The following is a 27,500-nucleotide window of genomic DNA, read 5'->3' on the forward strand; positions in this document are numbered from 1 at the left end:
CAGCTCCGACTACAGGGCGGGGTCTTTTCCCTTCTCCCTTTTCCACACAGTGGCAGTTAGATGGCTGTGTTATAATAACTAAAAGGTCAGTTCCTATGGCCATTCGGCCAGTGTGAATGCAAATGTTAATCAAAAGGTTAATCTCTCCTCGATGGAGAAACATCAGCGATAATCTCAGGGTCACCCAAACGAAATCACCGGCTGAAGCAGAAATGATCTGAACATCACAGACAGGAAGTAGGCTGTAATAAAGACAACGTGACACACACCTTCAGATGTTGACCAGCGGCTGCAGCACAAACAGCCCAAAGGTCAGACTCTGTATTAAAGTGGAGTGGCGAGGAGAAGTAATAGCGCTGCTGCTGCGTCTGCTGATCATCTCCACGCTCCGCGACTAATCACAGATAACGAGAGGTTGAAAGATGGCAGAGAGAGCAGCGGTGGATGTTATTGGTGACGATTTAATGTTCACGCTGAGGAGCGTTTCTACACACTGGCCTCATCTCCATTTTCCACACGTCATTTTAAACGTAAACCGATCAAATCCAGACGAGATTTAAGCCTTTTTTCACTTCCACTCGGTCACATCCAGGCGACACCATGCCTCCAAGACCTGTTCCTACTTAATTAACTGTGTAGTGATGTTTACATCGAGGGCAAAGTGCACTAATGTCTTTTACGTGAATTGTGAATGTTGAAGGTGAATTCAAAATGGCAGAGGGAATCCCTTACATTGAATCCAAACCCAGGGCTTCTTTAAACAAACGTTTTATGTCTTTGTATTGTACAAATATTGATGTGTATTTTGATATCTGTTATCTGCTTTCTGGGCTACGTGTACATCACAAGGTGCTGAGTTTGGTTACTCACAAAAACACCAGAAGTATTGTACAAAGTACTTGAAAGCAATACTTGAGTAAAAGTACAAGGATCTTACCAGAAAATGACTTTAATGTCAGCTTTTAGAATATGACCTGAGTACAAGTCTTAAAAAGTATATTTAGAAGTCTCTTTGGATAAGAGACAAAACCTCTTTTTTAGCCGATTGGTTACAACAGTCGCAGTTTAGCAGCAAGCTAACGCGCACACGCACACACACACACACTCTTGTGCACACGCACACACACACACACACACACACACACACTTGCACACACACAAACACACAAACACTCGCACGCACACACACACAAACACACTCTTGCACGCGCACGCAGACACACACACACACTCATACACACACACTTGCATGCATGCACACACACACACACACACACACACACACACACACACTCGCACTCACACACTAACATACACAGGCGCAATTTTCAACGATAATGTCACTTTTTCCAAAGTTTTTCCAAATTTTTTGTGTTTTTTTTCAACATTTTATCACAGTTTTTGGCGCTTTTTCACTAATGGCTAAGCTTAATGTTTTTGCTGAGGTATTTGGGGTTTAACGCAGCCCAAACTGTTATTAATGCAATAACACAGTCAAAATATTAGAGTTTCTCTCTTGGATAAAAGCATGTTAATAAACTAAAACATGTCATGCCCTGAGTGGAGCTTCAAGGTTCTTGGATGTCATTGTGGCTGATGCAGAAGTCACCATCACCAAACTCCACCAGACTCCATGTAAATAATCAGGATTTTTAGCGTGTATAGAGCCAGCATATCTCCACCAGACTCCATGTAAATAATCAGGATTTTTAGCGTGTATAGAGCCAGCATATCTCCACCAGACTCCATGTAAATAATCAGGATTTTTAGCGTGTATAGAGCCAGCATATCTCCACCAGACTCCATGTAAATAATCAGGATTTTTAGCGTGTATAGAGCCAGCATATCTCCACCAGACTCCATGTAAATAATCAGGACTTTTAGCGTGTATAGAGCCAGCATATCTCCACCAGACTCCATGTAAATAATCAGGACTTTTAGCGTGTATAGAGCCAGCATATCTCCACCAGACTCCATGTAAATAATCAGGACCTTTAGCATGTATAGAGCCAGCATATCTCCACCAGACTCCACGTAAATAATTTCATTGCAGACGGTGATTTAGTCATTCCAGGGCACAAATTATTAATTTGAGGGAATCATTTGATGGTAAGAATTACTAAAGCGAGGGAATGAAAAGTTATTTAAAAGGAATGATTTGACATATTACTCATTTAACAAGGAACGATGTGTCACCCACAGGGCTCTGTTGTTGTCGGACGGAGAGAAAAAACTAATTTTATTGAAGGACATGAATACTAAACGGTCATTTCTGAACAGCACGTGTTCATACATGGGCGCAAAGATGGATTATAGAACTGAACATTTCTAAATGGCCAATCAGAGGAGACACAAACTGAGGAAAGCTACATTTCATCAATCTAAAACAGGACTTTTATTTTATGTATTTAGCCTTTTATTTTGATGGTGGAATCTGCAGCAGACGGAAGAAAACGAAATAAAAAAGCAGAGGTGGAATGTAACTAAGTACATTTACTCCAGTACTTGTACTTCAGTACTAAATGTTGAGGTACTTGTACTTTACTTGAGTCTTTTCTTTTCATGCCATTTTCTACTTCTACTCCGCTACATTTCAGAGAGAAATATTGGACTTTTTACTCCACTACATTCACCTGTTACAGCTTTAGTTACTAGTTACTTTAGTTACTTTACACATTAATATTCCTGCACACAGAACACATGTAGTTTATAAAAGAAAGAGAGAGAAATAAAGACAGAAAGAGAGACAGAAGATAAGTTGATTGACTGTTTGGATCGTTTCCTCTTTCTAAAACGTGAGGATTCTTTTTTACTTTTAATACTTTAACTACATTTTCCTGATGACACTTACACACTTAACTGTAGTAGTATTTTCACTGCCAGGACTTTAACTTGTAACAGGGTACTATTACAGTGTGGTATTAGTACTTTAACTTGTAACAGAGTATTATTACAGTGTGGTATTAGTACTTTAACTTGTAACAGAGTATTATTACAGTGTGGTATTAGTACTTTAACTTGTAACAGAGTATTATTACAGTGTGGTATTAGTACTTTTACTGCAGTAAAGGATCTGTATTTCTTCCACCTTTCGGTCCTAAATAGCCTCACATATGGCGGCGGAAACAGACACGTTATTAATTCATTCAGCCGTTGCTTGGCAGTGTGTGTGTGTGTGTGTGTGTGTGTGTGTGTGTGTGTGTGTGGGGGGGGGGCAGTGGAGAGCACGACCGGGACCGGGGGGGGGTTCCAACCGGCCTGTGGGAGAGCTCCAGCGCCGGGGTGGGCGCCCGGGGCTCGCTGCAGAGACAACAACCGTTTAACATGTTGGATTAGCCGGGATTAGAGACATCTGTTGGGCCACACGACGAGCTGCTGCTGGGTTTGGCTTCCCTGCTGCCACAGCAACGGACCAATCAGGAGCTAGGACCCGGAAGGGGTGGGGGGGGAAGAGGTCAGAGTGTGGGGGTCACCGAGAGGAAAATACTAGGTTTCGGTACAAAGGTTTTTCAGAAAGTGTCAAAAACGTTTTTGTTTAAAAAAAAAAAAAAAAAAAAAAAGCCAGACATAGCGGCAAAAACGCGGAAAAAAATTGTAGGAAAAAGGGAGAAAAACATCAAAAATAGCACAATTTTGGGGGCCCGGATAGCTCAGTTGGTAGAGCGGTGGCGCCCGTATATAGAGGTTTAGTCCTCGACGTAGCGGGCCGCAGGTTTGACTCCGACATGCGGCCCCCTTTGCTGCATGTCATTCTCCCTCTGTCTGTCAGCATATTTCCACCAGACTCCATGTAAATAATCAGGACTTTTAGCGTGTATAGAGCCAGCATATCTTCACCAGACTCCATGTAAATAATCAGGACTTTTAGCGTGTATAGAGCCAGCATATCTCCACCAGACTCCATGTAAATAATCAGGACTTTTAGCGTGTATAGAGGCAGCATATTTCCACCAGACTCCATGTAAATAATCAGGACTTTTAGCGTGTATAGAGCCAGAATATCTCCACCAGACTCCATGTAGATAATCAGGACTTTTAGCGTGTATAGAGCCAGAATATCTCCACCAGACTCCCTATAAATAATCAGGACTTTTAGCGTGTATAGAGCAAGCATATTTCCACCAGACTCCATGTAAATAATCAGGACTTTTAGCGTGTATAGAGCCAGCATATCTCCACATGTAAATGGGTGAATTAAGGGTTTATTTCAACCAAACCAGAGTGGTGATTGTTGGAACAGTGGAAAGATGAACCAAGACGACTTTTGATAGTTTTATTTAGTTTCTGTCCACTTTGAATGAAGTGTGTTTTACGATGATAAAAGTAGTGATTATTTACATGGAGTCTGGTGGGTATATTTTGTGCAAGTGTGTGTTTAAGTCCAGACTTATTTGCTGTTGATGAAAACCTTTCAGACAGCTAAAGTCTCTAAATTACTTTCTACTCCCTCCCACTTAAATATGCACATATATTATTATGTGATTTACCGGCGCTGCAACTAACTGTTAGTTTCATGGTTGAGTAATGTTCCTGGATGAATGGATTAGTTGTTGGGTCTCTAAAATGTCAGAAAAGTGTTTCCCAAAAACACTTCAAATGTCTCGTTTTGTCCCCAACTCAAAGATATTCAGTTAACTGTCCCAGAGGAGAGAAGAAACTAGAAAATATTCACATTCAACACGCTGACATCACCCAAGTTTAACTGTGTTTTTAAATGAAAAATGACTCAAACTGAGAAATCGATCATCCAAATAGCTGCCGATTAATTTAACAGTGGACAATTAATCAAAGAATCCTTGCAGCTCTATTCAACACAGACCACAATGTATTTTTCTAATCTTAACTAGTTTTGATTGATAAGTTTTGATGTCTAACATAAACTGTCGTCGCTACATGACGGTTGCCCCTTTTTTCGGCTAAACTTAACTGTAAAGATCACCACGTTCACTTCAAGTACATATAAGAGAAATGGTCACATAAAATACAAAATAAACTCAACTTACATGCAAGTTGATCAATCAATCAGACTGTATATACATCTAGCACTTTCAGACATATAAACTAGGGAGTCATTTCCACTGGGGACTTTTCAAAATCCAGTTTGTGTTGTACACTCATTCAAATTAATTTGATAATATTTATTTATAAGTCTCGGTGATCGGCCCCTATTTTAAACAATTAAGAAAGTAAGACATCTTTATCTTGTATGTAGTTTAGTAATTTTCTTCCTGGAAGAATTGATCGTTATGATTATTTTAATCATTTCCTGGATTCTAATATCACCACAGTCCCAATAAAGGGATGGAGAAATGCATGAGATTAGGAGAAACACAAACACACACACACACACACACACACACACACACACACACACACACACACAGATACAGATACACACACACACACACACACACACACACACACACACACACACACACACACACACACACACACACACACACACACTACGGCTGGGAAAAAAATTGATCTGATTTAAAAATAGAGTTGGTAAGTCAAATCGATTCATGTTTTTAAAAAATCGATTTTTTTGATTTTTTTTAATGCAAATACATTATAAATAATTTGGATGTTTAACAATCTTTGTTGCACACTGCACAGTGACTTTTCACTTAGAGAAAGGGTTTGCCTTTGCAATTTTGTTTATGTTGATGCACTTTAATTAAATACAATAAATATATGTTTTTAAAATATATTTACAGTTTGCAGTTATTTTGTTTTAAATGGAAGGGGAATCGTATCGTAAATCGAGTTTTTTATAAAGAAAATCGGAGATCTTTTTAGGGAAAAAAATCGCCCAGCTCTAACACACACTCACACACACACACACACACAGACACACAGAAAAACACACAACCACACACACACAGATACAGAGAGACACACACACACACACACACACACACAAAACACACACATACAAACATACACACACACACAGTCTCACTCACACACACACACACACAAACACACAGACACACACATGCACACACACCCACACAGACATGCACACACAAACACACACCCACACAGACACAGACACACACACAAACATGCACACACAAACACACGCCCACACCCACACCCACGACAAAAGTTAAGTTGGGAAGTTTGTGAACACTGAATGATTGAGTGATGGAGGGAGAAAGGGACAGCTGGCTCGGCAGTGAGAGGATGGGAGGAGGAGGATTTGGGGGTGTTTGTTGCCTTAGCGTGTGTGTGTGGGGGGGGGGGTGGCTGGAAGCTGGCAGATGGACCCCTGCAAACAATAGAGGCAGACAGATGCAGCCACAAAGAGCAGCGACCACACACTCGACACTTGAACGCACAGAAACCCAAAGACCAAAGGTCCACATGTGAAGGGAAAGATCCCGAAGCTGCCACGAAAACCCTCAAAGTCACTTTATTATTTCTAATAAAGATGGAGAACCATCTCTAACCACGCAGGGAACTCTCTCGTATAGTAATAGAGCTGTAAAGATTCATAAAGATCGATAATTTGTCAACTATTTTTTTTACAATCAATTAATCGTTTTTAAAACTTGTGTGATTGGGATCAAAGTTAAAAAAAAAAAAATTATTTTCTTAAGATGTGAAAATGTCAACAGTTTAAAGTGTTTGAAAATTAACTTGTTTCAAGATTTTTCCGAGAATTTAGAAGCCGAAAAAAGAACAACGCACAATCAACAAAAATTACTTTTAATTTAAAGTGCCCATATTATGTGATTTGGGGTGTTATTTTGTGTCTCTGGTGCTTCCACATGCACACAGAATTTGAAATAAACCCATCCATGCTGTTCTGAGTGAGATCTGGTTTCTGAATGTGTCCTGCCTTCAGTCTCCTGGTGAGCTGGTCAACATCTGCACGGCTTTCTACATCACTAGCCGAAACGAGCTGGCTAACTGCAACCGTTAGCGTGCTAGCGTTAGCACGCTACCTCGTTATCAATAGCAAAACACTGCTACAACACACACTAGAGCCGTTTCTCAATGTCAAGGATCCTTCCTTGGTAGGACTAGTCCTTCCAAGGAAGGATCCTTCAGAGGCTAGGCCAGACTCCTCCTGAGCATTCGGAGAGCATGTACATTGGAACAGGCTAGCAAGAGCACGTCATTGCGTATGTTTCGCCGCCTTCACTTCTGCGCTGCATTTCCAAACACTGGACGAAATGTCAATGCGAAATGAATGTGGAACTGTTATGTTCAATTTTTTTGTTGAGAAGGTGAATCAGCGTCAGTCTGCTTGCAGGAGGAGAATATTCTGTCGGCAACTTTTGCCGCAACGTGCCAAGGTAGGTAACGTTACCGACACTAATAGGCTTTAATGTAAGCAATGGTCGTTTTCTCTTATTTATCCCATATCAATAAAATTAAAAATTCGTGGGAGTTCATGTTTGTAGTTGTCATAACACTTAACTGGTAAGGAGAATTGTATTAATTAATGTTAATTACATTAAGCTTACAGTAGTTGTTTACATTAGCTTGTAGTTTACTGCATGTAACATTAGCTCATTGTCCAGTAGCTTCTAGCTTTCAAACAAATGCAGTGCAAAATATGATCAGCAACTACAAGGTAAACACTACCAGCTAATGACCTACCACAGGCAGTATGATATGCAGTAATATGCAGTAAACTGCAAGTGAGAAAGGTTAAATAGTACTATAGACACACAAGCAAAAAGGCTACAACCAACATATGAAAAGTCATAACACCATTGATAAACACCCACTAACACAGTAAAGATAGTTAGGTGTAAGTGTGTTAAATGGTCAACAGTATAATGGAGACCACTACAGTTACATTAAGTACCTTAATGTTACAGTATGCTTACATATATTTGTGATACAATTCTAATCTTACCAGGACAGGTTGTATAACTACTGGACTAACCTAATCTTACCAGGACAGGTTGTATAACTACTGGACTAACCTAATCTTACCAGGACAGGTTGTATAACTACTGGACTAACCTAATCTTACCAGGACAGGTTGTATAACTACTGGACTAACCTAATCTTACCAGGACAGGTTGTATAACTACTGGACTAACCTAATCTTACCAGGACAGGTTGTATAACTACTGGACTAACCTAATCTTACCAGGACAGGTTGTATAACTACTGGACTAACCTAAAGCTTTCTCCTTCTGTCTGCAGTCTGGAACCACCATCATCAGCAGCTGAGTCTGGTCGTCGCTTCATGTTGAATATTTTGTACAGTATATAGTAATGTTTGAATAAATGTTATAATAAAAGATACACGTTTCGTTAATGTCTTTTTAGAGCTTCTATATCTTACAAGTTATTGAAAAAGGTACCATCTGAATATAATGATTCAGTTAGAAATAGACATTGAAAAACAGTTTATATTATATACACACCCAAAAACGTAATGACACAGACAAACCAGTTCATTTAATGCATTTATTTTCAGAATGCCAATCTCTAAAAGGCTTTAGCAAATAATCTAGCTATTCATCTCTCTTTGGCCTCTGTCCCCCTGCTTGTCTTTTGCTTTCCCATCCTCAGTGACAGCCTCCGTTTGTCCCTGAAAAAAGACAGCAAACACAAGAAAAATAAGTTTACCATTATGAATGCTATAACGTAACGTTATATTAAACGTTATACTTTTTACATGGGAAGTTACTCATACATTTTAGCATTCATGTTGATAGTGAAGTAAATAAGGTGCAGCGTTACCTACCACCCTGCAGCTACAACTGGTAAACACACACATTTATAAATCCCTGCTAACGTTACGCATATAGAGTAACAACATATAAAAGAAATGAAAATGCCACCGGACATTAAACTTTAAAAACACAAATGGCAAGAAAGACCGCTAGCTAGCTAACAGCCTAATGTTAATGATAGGTTCAGTTAGCTTAACGTTAGCTAGGGTGTATCTACCTAATTACTATAGCAATCCGTACCAGCATTAAAGCGTTAAACTTTACATTGATTTAAAACATTAACTGTGATGACACATGTACGGCAAACACTAAAGATACTTACATTTAAATGATTATTTTGCCGTCAGCGATACCGCTCCAACTCCCGCTTAGGTCCGCCATTTAATTTTTATAAACAAGCCGGCAAAGCCGCGCGCAAAGGATTGTGGGTGATATGGGAGCGCGAAGGATACACATATGCATCCTTTGCCGTCTATGGGGATTTCTCCGAACGAAGGACTCAGTCCTTGGTGGGATTCGGAGGATCCTCGACATCGGAACGGTTCTTCGACGGACGTCGATGACGTAGCATCCTCCAAATTCTGGCTTCGAAGGATCCTTCCTTGACATTGAGAAACAGCTTAGTTCACCATCATCTCCAAAAGAACTACTTCCATGTGCTCCCTGGTTTAGAAGAAGTCTCCCAGCTGATCCTGCCTTGGAACTGACTGAAGTTGGAGAAACAGCCTTTCTTTTACTGTCTATGGAGCTAGCTGACATCTGATCTACATCTGAGCTACTGAGCATGTGCGAGTGCAATCAAAGATAGTACAGAAGAAGAGATGTCTCACTCTGTAGCTAAAACAGAGACCTGAACACAGGGTGAAAAGAGGAGCTGCAGCAATGTGCAGTACAACAAAAATATGGTGTTTTTTGAAAAATAAACCATCTAAACCTATTCTGGTACAACCTCTAAAATACAATTATGAACCTGAAAATGAGCATATACCTGAAACTTCAACTGACAGATACCGTCACTTCTTTTAAGAGAATTAACATTTGAATTACAGACAACAAACACGTGTTAAGTGGCTTTAATTTCACATACAGGGACAGGGACGTTTTGAGCATCAAAGACTTAACATCCTGCATTCAGATACACTTTTATGCACCAAATTACGGTGGAAATCCCTTTATTTAGCCTATGTGAAGAAGAAAGTAACAGATGACAATTCAAAATATATCAACAATATAATGGAAAGTATGTTGTAGCGTGTCATTGGGCATTTTTAGGTGGGTATATATGGAAAACCTGGAGTTTTCTTAGTGGGTATACTGCGTATACCTGCGTATCACGTAGACTACACCGCTGAGTGTAACAACTGAACATCTGCTTACAACAGAAGCGCGCTGCTTCTCTTCAGAGATATTTGAGAACTTCCTGCAGTCATCCAGGGGGCTTTGAGGGGGACAAAAAAAAAAAAATTTTTGTCCCTTCCCCCTCCAACCCGTCCCCTCGCCCCCTTTTTCTAACAGCAACAGCCTGAGGGTGGGAGGAAACATCCCAACACACTAATCCATACAGGGGAAGGGGCCTCGCTGCATAACTGGTTGGTCCTGTTAGGTTGTAAAAAGTTAAAACCATGTTTATGTTTTGAAAATAATGTACTTTTGGTCTTATTTAGCCTGCAGCTAAATCTAATCAAATAACCACACCTAATCAGCATTGGTCTGGCTCACACCTACTCAAGTTTCTAAAGAATTAATTAGGTCATGGCTGTTGTATAGCATGAATGTAAAAGCTCTAGAAGACTTTATTGTTTAAACAACTTTGAGAGCCACTCCCTGCTGGGCCAGACGTGATTAGAACAAAGAATGTGTATTGCTATAGTTTGGTTTGATTGGAAAACGTACACCTTTTCTTTTGAGAGACCTCTGACCAAAAGGGGAAGATTTCATTTGAGGAACCACCCAGGTGTAGGGGAATAAATGTGTGATCCTGAGAATGTCTCAGGACTGCGGACCTGTGACCCGACAAGGGAAGCATGTCTGCAGTCCGCTGGTTACAGTGTATTGTTTTGTCATATCTCATGGCTGCAAACTGTCAAGCATGTCTTGTAGTCCACTGCTGGCAGTGTTTCAGGTTTTATGTTTGATTGTGTTTTGAATGTCATTTTCATCGTGTGGTTCGTTCAACATGGCATCATGACTTTGCGTAAATATACACGCCACTTTCCTAAAGCCAAATGGCGTTGTTATTGTACGCATTTTCAGCTATCCACGTGTATGCCTACGCTGTATACAGCTGATGTAAACATACCCACCGCGTGGCCTTGCCACGTTGCGTGTTATCGCGAGAACGCGACGCACTATCGCGAGAACAACGTCACACGCCTGTAAAAAAAAAAAAAATGGTTGGGTTTAGGAAAAGAACACAGGGAAAGGCTTTAGTAACAAAACAGTGACAAAAATACGGAAAATAACAACAAAAACACGCTTAGGAAAACAATAAATGGTTGGGTTTAGGAAAGAAACATCGGGTAAGGCTTATTATACTACTTATACTACTCGCTACGGCGGAAATTCACTGGTAATGTAGGTCAATGGCGGCCGATTTGCATTGATATACACGCAAAAATGCAATTATGCGTCTTGATAACACGCAAAAACGGGATACAAATTGGCGTTTCATACATACGCCAATTCATGATATCAGTCTGGTTCATTAAACCTTTTGTTTATCTTTCAATTCGACCCAAGCCTCTCCTTCCTCCTCAGAAATCAAACGAACACGTCTTTTAGAGTTTTCTTAACAGTCCGCATCATGTAACGGGGAGGAGGAGGAGGGACTAAAACCAGGAACTTCTGCAGGTTTCACCGAGTCAAAAGCCTCTCTACGACCAAGTAGTTCCAGGAACGTAGTTCTAGGAACAGTCCACTTCTAAGCAGATCTACTAACTACTCTCCCCCAAAACAGGTTTGTCCATTTGCATTCACACTGGCCCAGGGGGGTCATAGGGACTACAGGAGGGGTAAGGGAGGGACGCAACCACGGCAACGGTCTTTATAGCGTTAAAATCAGAAAACAAATACACCAAACAAAGTATCAACTAAATACTAAATCTAATGTATATATATAGCATATTTGTCATAATTTAAAAAAAGTCTCCCGAAGAGAAACGGGTGTCTCTCTCTCCTCCACCTCTGCCGGCTGCACTGTGAGTGTGTGCGTGTGTGTGTGTGTGTGTGTGTGTGTGTGTGTGTGTGTGTGTGTGTGTGTGTGTGTGTGTGTGGAGTTTAACTCCGAAAACAGTTTACCACAGGATCCCGTTAATCTTATGATGGACATGTGTTGTGATATTTTACACCGTTTAGCTGTCAGCATTTTGAGGCGTTTAATCCAGCTACTAGCTAATGCTAACGTTATGCTAACGTTAGTCTCGCTTTGCCAGACCCTCCTCCATGCGCGCTGCCTGTATCTTTTCACGGTAACCCTTCATAGAGATGTATCAGCTTACTTTAAAGTGCCCATATTATGAAAGAAATCACTTTTTCTGGTGATTTGGGGTGTTATTTTGTGTCTCTGGTGCTTCCACACACATACACACTTTGAAAAACAACCATCCATGGTGTTCTGAGTGAGATCTGGTTTCTGAATGTGTCCTGCCTTCAGTCTCCTGGTGAGCTGGTCAACATCTGCACGGCTTTCTACGTCACTAGCCGAAACGAGCCATAGCCATGCTAGCTCGTTCTCAATGGCAAAACACTGCAACAACACACACAAGTTCACCCTAATCTACAAAATAAATTGTAAAGAACTCCTCCACATATCTGGAACAAACTCCCAGAAACCTGTAGGTCCGCTGCAACTCTCAGTTCTTATAAATCTAAGCTAAAGACCTATCTTTTTGATGTTGCTTTTCTTTAAATAATCTATTTTATTAACTTTAATTTCTTATACTGCACTGTAACTTTTATTCTTATACTGCACTATCAATTTTATTCTTGTCTTTTAATGTTTTTAATTTGTTTATTATTGTTTTTTAATTGTTTTCTAACTGCTCTTTAATGTTTTATGTAAAGCACTTTGAATTGCCCTGTTGCTGAAATGTGCTATATAAATAAAGCTGCCTTGCCTTGCCTTCCATGTCCCTGTTCTGCAGGTATTCCACGCAAAGTGTGAAGTGCGCCCTCATTTAGAAGAAGTCTCCCGGCTAATCCTGCCTTGTACTGACTGAAGTTGGAGAAACAGCTAGCTAGCTCATGCAGTCCTTACCTAGCTACTGAGCATGTGCGACTGACAACAGAGATTTTACAGAAGTTGAGAGGTCTCACTCTGTAGCTAAAACAGAGACCTGAACACACAGGGTGAAAAGAGGAGCTGCAGCAATGTGCAGTACAACAAAAATATGGTGTTTTTTGTAAACCACGTAAACCTATTCTGGTACAACCTTAAAATGCAATTATGAACCTGAAGATGAGCATAATATGGCCACTTTAAGTAACAGCGACAGTAAAAAGGTATTTCACATTATTATTATGGTTAAACTTTGCAGTTCAGATGCATTCCAAACAGACCATGGATCAACTATGGTCCGTTACACCACGACTCGCTTCTACTCCCTCCAGATTGTGTAGAATTGGTCTGAACAGACACCCCAAACTGTTGGAAATGTAAGACAGACGATGCCTTCACGTCCGATAGTCCTGTGCTAAGGTCCAGGAACCCGGAAATTTCCCTTTATACTTTCTACCTTTTGACCTTAGTTTTTTTAATACGCAACACAAGACAAAATGAAAGTTTACTTGCAAAACGTTAGTGCAAAATAATTATCTTTCTCAAGTGCTTTGTTTTTGTGATCGTTAAAAGCCGTTTGATTAATTGCACAACCTCAAATCAAACTGCAAAACGAGGCACTGCAGTGTTTTCCCTCGAAGACTTCGGTGAGCATATTTTGCGGCGGAGGTTTCAGGGGTCCTCCCTCAAGAATATGTGATGTTTTTTGACATAATTTTGGACTGGTTTTATCACCATGTCTGTTGTCTAAAACGTTGGAAAAACTAGAGCAGATAAGCACTGTTGTTCTGTTTTTTAAACCAGCGTGGACTCCAAACATTAAACGTGGACAAGCTGTCGACTCCACGTTTTTAAAGATGTATTTATGCAACCTGTCGTCGTTTTTGGTTTCCTGTTTACTCGACCGCATCTTACAAAAACCTCTGAAGCCTGACCGAGCGCGCTCAGTGCCGGTACGCGCCGAGTGGAGGTTAATTTGTCCAAACGGAGAGACTGCGGTTAACCAAATGTTTGGGAGCAGACTTGGCATATGGTGAGTAATTACGCTCCGTGTCAGACAGAATGACCTGGAACCAGACATGAACCTGAAGACCTGCTGCCCAGCGAGCCGCGAGGATCCTTCACTTTCTTATCTCGGGCTTGTGTCAGAGGGGGAGGAAGTATTCAGATCTTTTACTACAGTAAAAGTACAAATACTAAACTGTTAAAATGCAAGTACTACAAGTAATGCCTACCGTACACTAGAAGACTTTAAACAGACTTCAAAAAGACTAAAGTCTGACACCATCTCACATGTAAAGACTGTCAGAATATGTAGAGACTGGGGATCCTGCAGGGTCACAAGACTACAACTAGATTTGTTTTGAAAAATGGAAGCAAGCTAGCTAGCTAGCTACCGCTAGCGTTAGCTGGTAACTTAAAGGGAAAGTCTGCAGATTTTCTGTTCTGTCGTACATGCAGATGCACCCGGAGGTCTGCGTTTATCTTCCAGTAAAACTCCCGTTGGATGACTCAGTTCAAGAAGGGCTGAAAATCAGCAACTTTCCCTCTTTAGCAGTTAGCTTAGCACTACGCCATAGCAACAATTAACAACACTGGCTCTAGCTAGTTTGCTGCTTCCTGTTTGGTGCTGAACAGACAGCATCCATTGGTTGTTGACAATGTTCATGTGATTTAACTTCACTAACAAGACTTCAAATTGAGGATAATATCAAAGATAGGGAGAGAAAGACTGACTGGGACTTTTGCATATTTCGTATACTCCTGCTGATTGCTACGAAAATCGTAACTGTAAGTTGGAGGAAAAGCACCTTCACCGACCAAAGTCTGTATGTTATGGAGATCTTGACAGCCAAACTACAAGTGAAAATTGACATTTGTCTACAAAGATGGACTCCTCTGGCTCCCTGTATCTTAAAGTTCTTGGTTTTAAAATATCCATCATTATCAAATGGTGAACAGATAGTTATTTTACTGTTAATAATCAATGAAATGATCATTATTAACTTGTACTAATCATTAATTATGCTATATTCTATATTAACAATATAAAGAGTTTTGGAGATGTTGAAAAGTGGATTTGTTTGTTATGCTAGAAGTTTCCCTCTGTTTCCAGTCTTTGTGCTAAGCTACACTTAACAGCTAATAGACCTTTTTTACAGCAGGAGAGACCCTGGTATTAAACCATTACTGATGGCTGCATTCCACTTAGGAGAGGTCCTGGTATTAAACCATTACTGATGGCTGCATTCCACTTAGGAGAGGTCCTGGTATTAAACCATTACTGATGGCTGCATTCCACTTAGGAGAGGTCCTGGTATTGTTCATGCTGACTCACTGAAATATCTTACTGGGACACTTGATGGAACTGAGCCATCGTTAAGGTTATCAATGTCAGCTGAGATTTTCCTACTATGACAAGTCAACATGTCTGCTGTGATAAAGGTCCATATCTTCTAAACATACTCCCCAAAGATGTTGGACCGTTCCCTCTCATCACAGTTTTTGTAGGATGTGTGGAGCTCCATCTCCTCTGCTATCTCTCTCTCTTTCTCTCGCCGCTCTTCCTTTTTCTTCTTGCCTCTCTGAGTGTGACGACTTTCAATATCAGTGTATTTGGTTTGAGGCCAGCGGGCAAATATTGACCGAGTGGCTCTGAATGAAAAATGTTTCTGCAGCGCTGGCTGTGTCTGAGATGAGTTTTTCTGTCTGGTCCAAGCAGGTTCTGCACCGCGGAGGGGGCTCGCTGTCGGAGGATGTTTTAGACGCCAGCGTGCGGCCTCCCATCAACTCCATTTATTTCCCTTTGTCTTCGCCTGTCCCTCAGCTGGCTCTGAAGCATCAATACCTGCAGCACAAATCACTTTCTCTTTTTCTCTTCCCTCCGACACAGATCACCCTCTCCGCAGCATCCGCCCTGATTGAACCGTTAAATACAGGTGTGTTCTTCCCGACACCAAACACACAAAAACGACCCTGACTTCTGCATAAACTAGTTCCCTCTCGAACTCAATGATATGCTCCGTCCTGCCAATTACAGCGCCCTTAACAAGTGACCGACAGCTCGCCGTTAAAGCCGACTCTTTTCTCACTGCATCATTATTGCTCATCCGCAATCACTTCAAATTAGATCCACAAGTCAATACGAGAAGTCAATATTTAATTTGCCTGCAGCAGGTGGTGATTTAGTCAGAGACATGGTGGCTCTCCAGCGTCACAAAGACCGTCCTTCATGTGAAGATACTCAGCATGGAGGGCAGGTCTTCAACTGAGGACAGAAAACTGGACATTATAGTATCAGCTCCACACAACTCTCTCTGGACATTTTGTTGGTTCTTTTTCTGCCCTTTTCTCGTCATTTAATTCAAATTTTTTGGTCACTTTTTCAACAATGTTTTTGTCGCTTTTTCCGGTGTTTCTCTCTCTCTCTTTTTTCCAATTTTTTTGTCACTTTTTTTAAGAAGTTGTTGCACCTTTGGCAATGTTTTTGATGTGGGGTTTTTTTTTGTCACTTTTTCTGATTTTTTTCCAGCGTTTTGGTAGCTTTTTCCAACATTTCTCGCTTTTTTCAACGTTCTTTTGTCATAGTTCTAATATAGAAAGTTTTTGTAAAACGTGTTAAATTTGGCCCGAGGACTAAAGGAGGGGTAAGTTCAGAAGATTGGTGACGTCTGGTTGACTTTCACGCGCCGAAACTCGAATTCAGAGAATCTCAAGAAGATGTAACCTTACATCGAAGCGTTAGTCACTGTTATGCACCTTAAGAAATAAAACTATTAAGTAAGAAGACATCTGTGTTGCACCGGCAATTTTTGGTTATTTTATACTGTTGTGTCCTGCCTTGGTTGCACCGGATTGTTGTGTAGAGAAGTCTCCTTTTTTACCCCACTCTCAAGAAGCCGTTTTAATTACCTCCTCTAGTTAACAGCCAGAAACACTTGACAACACGACTGTCACGCAGCGCTGAAAGCGATTGGACTCTGAGAGAGTTCTGCGTATCTACCCATTCACAAGGTAAACCTGTTCAACAAATTCAGCCTCAATTACACACGCCGATGCCTTGCAACAATTAGCCACCCATCACAGAGCGCAAAGTTCATTTTAATTAGGTTTTTTTTATGCTTCTGCTCTGCTCTGCGAAGGGGAAATGTGTCTGCGGAGAGAAAATGGCGCCACAAAGCGAGGAGGAGGAATCGACTTCCACTCCGTAATGAATCGCAGCTCTGGAAGTACACTGACGTGTAATGAGTCTTTGGTCTCGGCTCTGTGAGAAGAGGCCAGAAGACGCCATTTACAGTCCTCAGCATTACTGCTGGAGGCACAGACACTCTCTGTCACTTTAAAACACACACACACACACACACACACACACTTACATACACGTACACACACATACAGACACACACACACACAGTCAGACACACAGACAGACACACACACACACACACACACACACACACAGACACAGACACATACATACACACACACACACACAGTCAGACACAGACAGACACACACACACACACACACACACAGACACAGACACTTACATACACATACACACACAGACAGACACACACACAGAGACACACGCATACACATAGATACAGACACACACACACACACTCAGACACACAGACACACACACACACACACACACACACACACACATACATACACACACACACACACACACACACACAGACACACAGACACACACACAGACACACTCACGCACAGTCAGACACACAGACAGACACACACACACGAACACACAGACAGACACACACACACGAACACACAGACAGACACACACACACACACATAGACAGACACACACACACACAGACAAGACACACAAACATACACACAAACACACACACACACACACACACACACACACACACACACACACACACACATTCAGACACACACGGAATACTTCTGTACTTTAACTACATGAAGGAGAAAGTACTTCCGTACTTTAACTTCTTACGAGGCAGATATCAAACAGGAAGAATGATTTTCAAAATAAAGGCTCCAGAGAAGCTGGGTATTTTCCAAAATAAAACCAGTGCATGTCCTTACCTGTCCGTTCTGAAGTTCGTTGAGGCCTTTGCACAAAGTCTGGTTCTGAAAAGAAAAAAAATAAGTCAATAAAAACGTGTTAGACTTTTACAGACTAATATTTCGCCTGTTTGGGTTCTCGTCAGCAGCAAACTGCAAACTTTGGTCTGATCTGCTTTACGCTGCAGCAAGCCCTCCTCCTGCACTTTAACAAGCGCTAACAAACAACCAGCGAAGAAGAAGCCCCTGGAGGCAGAGACGCCATCATCACAGCTGGACCGCTCCCAGCCGGCAGAGCCAGATCTGAGTCTGGTTGTCATCGGTGATCCGACAGAATCACGTAGAGACGTCTGGGGACCTCAGCGCTAAAACTCAACCTGAGAATCTCTGTTCAGTTGTTAGTTCCCTGCAGCAGGGCCAGTGGATTGGGATCAGAGAGAGAGAGAGACAGAGAGAGGGAGAGGGACAGAGAGAGAGAGAGGGAGAGGGACAGAGAGAGAGAGACAGAGAAGGACAGAGAGAGAGAGAGGGAGAGGGAGGGACAGAGAGAGAGAGAGGGGGACAGAGAGAGAGAGGGACAGAGAAAGACAGAGATAGAGAGACAGAGACAGAGAAAGAGAGATGGAGACTGAGATAGAGAGAGAGAAAGAGAGACAGAGAGAGAGACAGAGATTGAGAGAGAGAGAAAGAGAGATGGAGACTGAGATAGAGAGAGAGAGAGAGAGACAGAGACAGGGACAGAGAGAGACAGAGAGAGAGTGAGAAAGAGAGAGGGACAGAGAGAGAGAGAGAGAGTGAGAGACAGAGAGAGAGAAAGAGAGACAGAGACAGAGAGAGAGAGAGACAGAGACAGAGAGAGACAGAGAGAGAGAGAGAGAGAGAGAGAGAGAGAGAGAAAGAGAGAGGGACAGAGACAGAGAGAGACAGAGAAAGACAGAGAGAGAGAGAGAGAGAGAGAGACAGAGAGAGGGACAGAGAGAGACAGAGATTGAGAGAGAGAGAGGGACAGAGACAGAGAGAGGGACAGAGAGAGAGGATAGTCCGATTGATGAATAGTGGAGGATTCATTGAGTATGCCTGACTGTCCCCTCTGGGAGCTGTGCGAGCAGAGAGCTGAGAGCTGATAGTTTTGCGCTGGAGTTGCGTCACAGAGAGATTAAAGCCTGGACCGTTTTACAACGTCTCCACGCTGCGTTTGACTCGCTCCCTATCGATCCCTATAAAAGTCGACGCTGTTGTAGCTGAGCGGAGCCTACACTGTTGAAAGGATTTTAACTTGTGCACTGGCGTGTCTGTGTCGTACGAGGTTCTCTTTAAAAGAAAAGCGTAGCCAGTGCGTGCGTGCACGCATGTATGTACACATGTACACATGTATCTACACATGTATCTACGTATGTATCTAGACATGTATCTACGTATGTATCTACATATGTATCGACGTATGTATCTAGACATGTATGTACACATGTACACATGTATCTACACATGTATCTAGACATGTATGTACACATGTATCTACACATGTATATACGTATGTATCTACACATGTATATACGTATGTATCTAGACATGTATGTACACATGTATCTACACATGTATATATGTATCTACACATGTATCTACGTATGTATCTACATATGTATCTACGTATGTATCTACACATGTATCTACACATGTATATACGTATGTATCTAGACATGTATGTACACATGTATCTACACATGTATATACGTATGTATCTAGACATGTATGTACACATGTATCTACACATGTATATACGTATGTATCTACACATGTATCTACGTATGTATCTACACATGTATATACGAATGTATCTAGACATGTATGTACACATGTATCTACACATGTATATATGTATCTACACATGTATCTACGTATGTATCTACATATGTATCTACGTATGTATCTAGACATGTATGTACACATGTATCTACACATGTATCTACACATGTATATACGTATGTATCTATGTATGTATCTACACATGTATCTACGTATGTATCTACACATGTATCTACACAACTACGCATGTATCTACACATGTATGTACACATGTATATATGTATGTATCTACACATGTATCTACACACATATCTAGGTATGTATTTACGTATGTACCTATGGTGTAGATTGAGCGTAGAACCATAAATCAAGCTTTAAACGTTTTGTGTGAATCTCTTTGGCCTCATCCAAATGTAAACAGGTATTTTTGAAAAGGTTTTCCCTCCTCCGTTCTTAAAAATAAATAAAAATAAATGTATGCACACGTTCTGGATGCACTGCGTGTGTGTTTGTTTGTCCTTCATTCCCAAAACACAAATATTTGTTTTGCGGAGATATGAATCTACTCACTCAGAGAAAAAGGGATGATTTCTCTCGCAACATAATCCTCCTCCGTCCCCCGAACGCAACAAAAAACAGAAAACAAATGGCATTTCCTTCTCGCATCAACAGCCACAGCATCTGTTCAAAAAGCACACAAACACAGCCGGCTTTTGCTTCCTTGTTAGCGTTTGGGCCGGACGGCTTTCTGGGGAGAGCATTAGTGCTGTTTGGCTAACTCCGACGGGCTTCATCTCTCAACGCTGCCGCGGTGGAGCCTCGTGGGAACGGGCGGCCACCTGCCCAGCTGCCTGCCTGCCTCCGTCTCCTTCGTCCCAACAACACTACTGTCCCAAACTTAAACACACCCGCCTGATGTCTGCATGATCAATTAGAGCTTTAAGCCATTACACCATCCATCCATCCATCCATCCATCTTCGTCCGCTTATCCGGTGTCGGGTCGCGGGGGGAGCTGCCATTACACAAACATTTTAATAAAAAATAAAAAAGAAAAGCTGAATAATAAATAACCTCCCATAACCTCCCTAACTTTAGTGCAACAGGGTGCTGCATCTGATGTCATCGTTATTGTTCTTTTGCGCATGCGGGTCACCGCAAACAGTTCACGCTGGAATCTGATATAGGACACATTATAAAAGGTCATGTGAACAGCCAAACAAAAAATCAGATCTGAGCAAAAAATCTGAATCAGGCATTAAGACTTGCGGTGTGAGCGTAGCCTTAGTTACAGTGGAAAGGCTTGTGGTTTCTCTTTCTACATCTTAATTAAAAGAAGCTCTTGAAACCCCATTCACCAGCTGTTCTGTCACTTTTTAGATTAATAAAATAAATAACATTTGTTTCCAGCAGTGTAGATTTCCCCCAACAGCAGCTGTCACTTTCTAATGAGACGTTTCATAGAGAGAACATATTATTAAAAGGTGCTCTAAGTGATGTCAAACGTTTTTTAGGCTACAACATTTTTTTGTCACATACAGCAAACATCTCCTCACTATCTGCTAGCTGCCTGTCCCCTGAACACACTGTAAAAAACATCTCCTCACTATCTGCTAGCTGCCTGTCCCCTGAACACACTGTAAAAAACATCTCCTCACTATCTGCTAGCTGTCTGTCCCCTGAACACACTGTAAAAAAACACGGAAACTTGGACAACTTCCCTGGGGGAAACCCTGTCATCATTTTATCATCACTAAAAGAAAAATGTCTTTCACATTTATAATGTTAGGTGGCAGTAGCTCAGCCTGTAGGGAGTTGGGTTGAGAAGTCCCCATACGCACCAAAGTATGGTGGTGGACTGGTAGCTGGAGAGGTGCCAGTTCACCCTCTGGGCACTACCAAGGTGACCCTTGAGCAAGGCACCGAACCCCCATTTGCTCGGGGCGCCTTTCCACGGGCAGCTCCCTCACTCAGGCATCTCTCCATTAGTGCATGTAGAGGTACTGAGCATGTGTGTGTAATAACAACAGAGTGAAAACATTGGAATTTCCCCCTTGCGGGATTAATAAAGTAAACATTATTATTATCCTCCTGAGAACCAAGGAACATTTTTTTTTTCCTAATAATATTTTTTGTGATTCAATACCGGTTTAAGGTTAAAAAAAACATCCTACAATTAAAATTTTTATTTTTATTTATTTAAAGAATGTCCACTGTAGTGGACAACCGGATCATTTGAGTACGAAAACAGACAAATTTGGTAGATGTGGAGTCATTATTTACATGAAGATAGTCCTGATGTCCACTATAATTGACATTCATAAAATGGCAAATTTTTCAAAAGACACATAATGTAGTTTCTATCAGAACTCAATAAATGATTCCTAACACCTTAATGAACAAGAAAATATATGATTATCATAGTAACAAAACCACAGACGAACAATATTTGACTCATCTCTTATCTTTCCATAAAATGTGCTTGTTCCTATGCTGTCCATTTTGGATTGAAAGATAGAGGCGGTTCCTGGTCTCCCAGCCAATCAAATAACACATCACTGAAAAGCCCAGGATGTCCTCTGTACAGTACAGCAGGAATTAAGAGACTTGCACAAAAGATTCCAAGCAGAGGAATGAGACTCAAATGTCCACTACAGTGGACATAAGTCAATGGGCTAGGTCTCAGGAGGATACAAGAGCACAGATTGCTAACAGTGCTAACAGTGCTAACGGTGCTAACGGTGCTAACGGTGGCTTTCCATCACCGCTGACGTACGGTCCATCCAGTCAGCGCTGTGACGGGTTCTGGGTCCGAATTCCCTCTCACATGTGGAGCAGCAGCAGAGACCAAAGACCAGTTCATTTACCTGGCTCTAATGAAAAGGCTATCTGCTATCTGTGCTACAGCATGGAGATGGAGCGAGCTCGCCGGCAACCAGACAGCCAGTAGGATTCACAGCAGAAAGGAACGGCTGTGTGTGTGTGTGTGTGTGTGTGTGTGTGTGTGTGTGTGTGTGTGTGTGTGTGTGTGTGTGTGTGTGTGTCGTCCGAAGCAACAAGCTTGCAGCTGCACAAACTCAATCATTTTCTCCACAGTGACCTGTTAGAGACAACTGCCTCTCCCTCTCCCTCTCTCCCTCTCCCTCTCTCTCTCTCTCTCTCTCTCTCTCTCTCTCTCTCTCTCTCTCTCCCTCTCTCTCCCTCTCTCTCTCTCTCTCTCTCCCTCTCCCTCTCTCCCTCTCTCTCTCCCTCTCTCTCCCCTCTCTCTCCTCCCTCTCTCTCTCTCTCCCTCTCCCTCTCGCTCTCTCTCTCTCTCTCTCTCTCTCTCTCTCTCTCTCTCTCTCTCTCTCTCTCTCTCTCTCCTCTCTCTCTCTCTCTCTCTCTCTCTCTCTCTCTCTCCCTTTCTCTCTCTCTCTCTCTCTCTCTCTCTCTCTCTCTCTCTCTCTCTCTCTCTCTCTCCCTCTCTCTCCCTCTCTCAGCCTCCAACACTCTGGTTTAGATGCACGGTCAGCAGTGGAAGAAGTATTCAGATCTTTTACTGCAGTAAAAGCTACTAATACCACTCTGGTACAAGTTCAAGTCCTGCATTGCAACTGTTACTAACATATGAATATATATATATATATATATATATATATATATATATATATATATATATACACACACTAATGTATCGATCGCAGGCCTCTTAATTAAATCAAAACTAATCGTAGCAGTAGTAGCAAATATTTTGTTGTTATATGAAGAATCAATATAATATTGTATCATGATGAAACGTGTTTACAACCTTAGTGTTTACCAGGCAGGGAGGGTCTAACTAAGAGATGGTATCAAGTTGCATTATGGGAAACGTAGGCTCCAGTGTTCAGTGCTCCAGAGTACGGACTAAAAGCTGCTTTGATTTTGTCTTTTTATGTTTCTCAAAGTCCCCCAACTTTCACCTCTCATTCCCCCTGCTCTGGCGTTCCCCCCTCTCATTGGGGCCAGTGCTTAAAAACACCAGTGTCTTATCCCCGAGCTCTTTTTGTGGAAAGTTAATTTAAACTTCCACACAGCAGCCATGGAGCTTTTTTGGGCTCTGCTTTGTCCTCACAGGTTGCGAAACGCAGCAGAGGTCAACGTGGAAAACGTACAGTGATATACAGTACAGGCCAAAAGTTTGGACACACCTTCTCATTCGATGCGTTTCCTTTTTATTTTCATGACTATTTACATTGTAGATTCTCACTGAAGGCATCAAAACTATGAATGAACACATATGGAATTATGTACTTAACAAAAAAGTGTGAAATAACTGAAAACATGTCTTATTTTTTAGATTCTTCAAAGTAGCCACCCTTTGCTTTTTTTGATAACTCTGCAAACCCTTGGTGTTCTCTCAATGAGCTTCATGAGGTAGTCACCTGAAATGGTTTTACCTTCACAGGTGTGCTTTGTCAGGGTTCATTAGTGGAATTATTTCCCTTATTAATAAAAAAGCAAAGGGTGGCTACTTTGAGGAATCTAAAATATAAGACATGTTTTCAGTTATTTCACACTTTTTTGTTAAGTACATAATTCCATATGTGTTCATTCATAGTTTTGATGCCTTCAGGAGAATCTACAATGTAAATAGTCATGAAAATAAAAAGGAAACACATTGAATGAGAAGGTGTGTCCAAACTTTTGGCCTGTACTGTTTGTTCACCAAACGAAGAGCGCATCGCGTTTGTTTTTGGGTAATAAAAAGTGACGGTAGCAGCGAAATGCCGGCGGAGACATGCGGCCTGCAGCCCTGCCTGTCAGCCAGCGCTGCACGTCTGCATCCCCGTGTCTTTATCTGTATGTGAGCAGAAGAGCCTTGTTATATTTGGCATGTTGCTACGGAAACGAGGCTCCGTTTAAAAGCACTTTTGTTGCCTCTTTCTTCCTCTGGGAGGGTAGAACAAACTGTGCCGAGGTTTTTTTTGTTTTGTTTTTTTTTCTCTTCGACATGAAGCTAAAGAGAACACCAACAAGTACAAAACTCTGTGGCAAGCAAGTCATTATTTTTCATTAAGCAAAAGGCGCACAGTAATCACTCCTCCTTTACAGGCACAGATTCAGCTGACCGTTGACCACACACACACACACACACACACACACACACACACACACACACACAGAGAAACACACACACACACACACACAGAGAAACACACACACAGACACACATAGAGAGACACACACAGAAACACACACACACACACACACACACACACACACACACACACACAGAAACACACACACACACAGAGAAACACACACACAGACACACATAGAGACACACACACACACAAAAACACACACACACAGAGAAACACACACACACACACACACACACACACACACAGAGAAACACACACACAGACACACATAGAGACACACACACACACACAGAGAGACACACACACATACACAGAGAAACACACACACACACACACACACACAGAGAAACACACACACACACACACAGAGAAACACACACACAGACACACAGATAGACACACACACACACACACACACACACACACAGAAACACAGACACACACACAAACACAGAGAGAAACACACACACACACACACACACACAAACACACACACACAGAAAAACACACACACACACACACACACACACAGAGACACACACACACACACACACACACACACACACACAGAGAGACACACACACAGACACACAGAGAGAGAGACACACACACACACAAACACACAGAGAGAGACACACACACAGACACACTGAGAGAGAGACACACACACACACACACACACACACACACACACACACACACACACACACACACACACACACACACACACACACACACACACACAGAGACACACACACACAGACACACACACACACACACAGACACACACACACACAGAGACACAAAGCCGGACACACACACACACACACACACACACACACACACACACACACACACAGAGAGAGACACACACACACAGACACACAAACACCCTCACAGCCTAGAGCTGTGCAGAGACAACACAGATATACAGTCCTCAGGAATAACAGAGCCTGTCGGCCACTTCAGCTCGCTCCAAATTATTGGGTTAATTTAGCAGTTTAGCACGATGGCGCCCCAGGACGGCTCCAAAAACAGTCCACAGCAGACAGACAGACAGACAGACAGACACACACACACACACACACACACACACACACACATAGAGACAGACAGACACACAGCAGCAGCTCCAACAGTTGTGACCAAAATAAATTAACAAACTGAGGCAGCGGGCAGCTAACTGCCTCCATACTGTTCCTGCCTTTATCTCTTTCTCTTTCTCTGGGGCACTTCTGTCCCAAAAAAAAAAGAAAGAAAACCCATTTATTTTTAATTGCTTTTCAGCCTTTTTTATTTTATTTATTTTTTGTCCATGTCTTTGTATACGTCTCCGCGGCCTCCGATAAGCGAGGCAATAATTGGATACGAATGTGAATACGCAGACACGGAGGTAGCGAGAATGTCGACCTTTAAACTGGAACTCAACCCCGCGGAGTGCAGCAGTCCGTTCGTCTTTCTGCAGCGCGCGTGACTCTCGTTCTGCTGCTGCCATTAGTTGGTCCGAGCACCGTTTAGATTTCCGTGCGCGTAGCTGAAGAAAGCAGCTGGTGTCCCCGACAGGCTGCATGTAAACACAACGTATGTCAGAGGGCAAAGAAGATGCACGTCGGGGTCAGACGGTGAGAACAGAAAACATCTGTGGGTGGATCTGGGAGCTCCAGGCAAGTCTTATCAGGAAGTAGAATCACCTCTCAGGTAGGCCTGGGCGAAAAATCGATTAAATTAATTAATTCGAATTTGTTATTGCAGGCGATTTAAAAAAATAAGTAAATCGAGTTTTTGTGTAATGGCGCATTTTTTAGGGGTGGGAGTCCCCAGAGGCCTCACGATACGATATAATCACGATACTTATGTCACGATACGATATTATTGCCATTTTAAACATATTGCAATATTCCGCGATTTATTGCAATGTATTACTACCTTTTTTCCAACTTCAAATTTTTCCCCAATTTCAAATGATGTCCCCAAAGGAAAATTTTGTCAACATCTGTTTTATCTAAAAAGATACTTTTCTGTTTGTTCATCTCACTTCAATTTTATTGCTGCAAAATCAGATTGTCAAGCAGACAGACTGACCAACACATATATCATAAAAGATCGATACTTGGCGTCTGTGTATCGATACAGTATTGCCACGAAATATATCGCGATACTATGTTGTATCGATTTTTCCCCTACCCCTAGCATTTTTGGCTCCCCGGAGCTTCCGTAGCGTTAGTTTCACATAGCAGTATGGCAAGCGACAACAACAACATCATAGCACACACGAAAACAGCAACAGCAAGTGACAACATGGCTACCGGTGAGAGTGGGAAGTTTGTTCCCAAGAAAGGAATAAAATCATGTGTTGTTTGGAGCTGGTATGGGTTTGCTGCGACAGACGTGGAGCAAGAGACCCCACGCTGTAACATTTGCCTAAAGCCCATCGCAGTCAAAGGCAGCAGCACCCCAAACCTCCTCCAACAGCTGAAACACAGACATCCAGACATCCGAATAGGAAACATGCCAGTCTC

The 27,500-nt window shown here is 41.9% G+C and overlaps 1 protein-coding gene and 1 long non-coding RNA gene across 5 annotated transcripts in view; both read right to left on the reverse strand.

Moving 5' to 3' along the window:
• The window catches only part of phf21b (PHD finger protein 21B), a 130,773-nt gene that overhangs the window by 57,933 nt on the left and 45,340 nt on the right, over positions 1–27,500 (reverse strand). For all 4 annotated transcript variants that reach the window (XM_028571392.1, XM_028571391.1, XM_028571390.1 and 1 more), the window contains exon 3: positions 18,076–18,120. In XM_028571392.1, the coding sequence (XP_028427193.1) occupies positions 18,076–18,120 (45 nt within the window). The remainder of the gene's footprint in view (positions 1–18,075; positions 18,121–27,500) is intronic.
• On the reverse strand, positions 8,429–9,099 carry LOC114550573 (uncharacterized). The gene is made up of 2 exons (XR_003691714.1): positions 9,034–9,099; positions 8,429–8,566 (listed from the first exon to the last, which is right to left on the reverse strand). It is a non-coding gene; the product is annotated as an uncharacterized LOC114550573 (long non-coding RNA).

The sequence above is a fragment of the Perca flavescens genome, chromosome 23 (genome assembly GCF_004354835.1).
Source record: "Perca flavescens isolate YP-PL-M2 chromosome 23, PFLA_1.0, whole genome shotgun sequence".
Taxonomy (NCBI): Eukaryota; Metazoa; Chordata; class Actinopteri; order Perciformes; family Percidae; genus Perca; species Perca flavescens.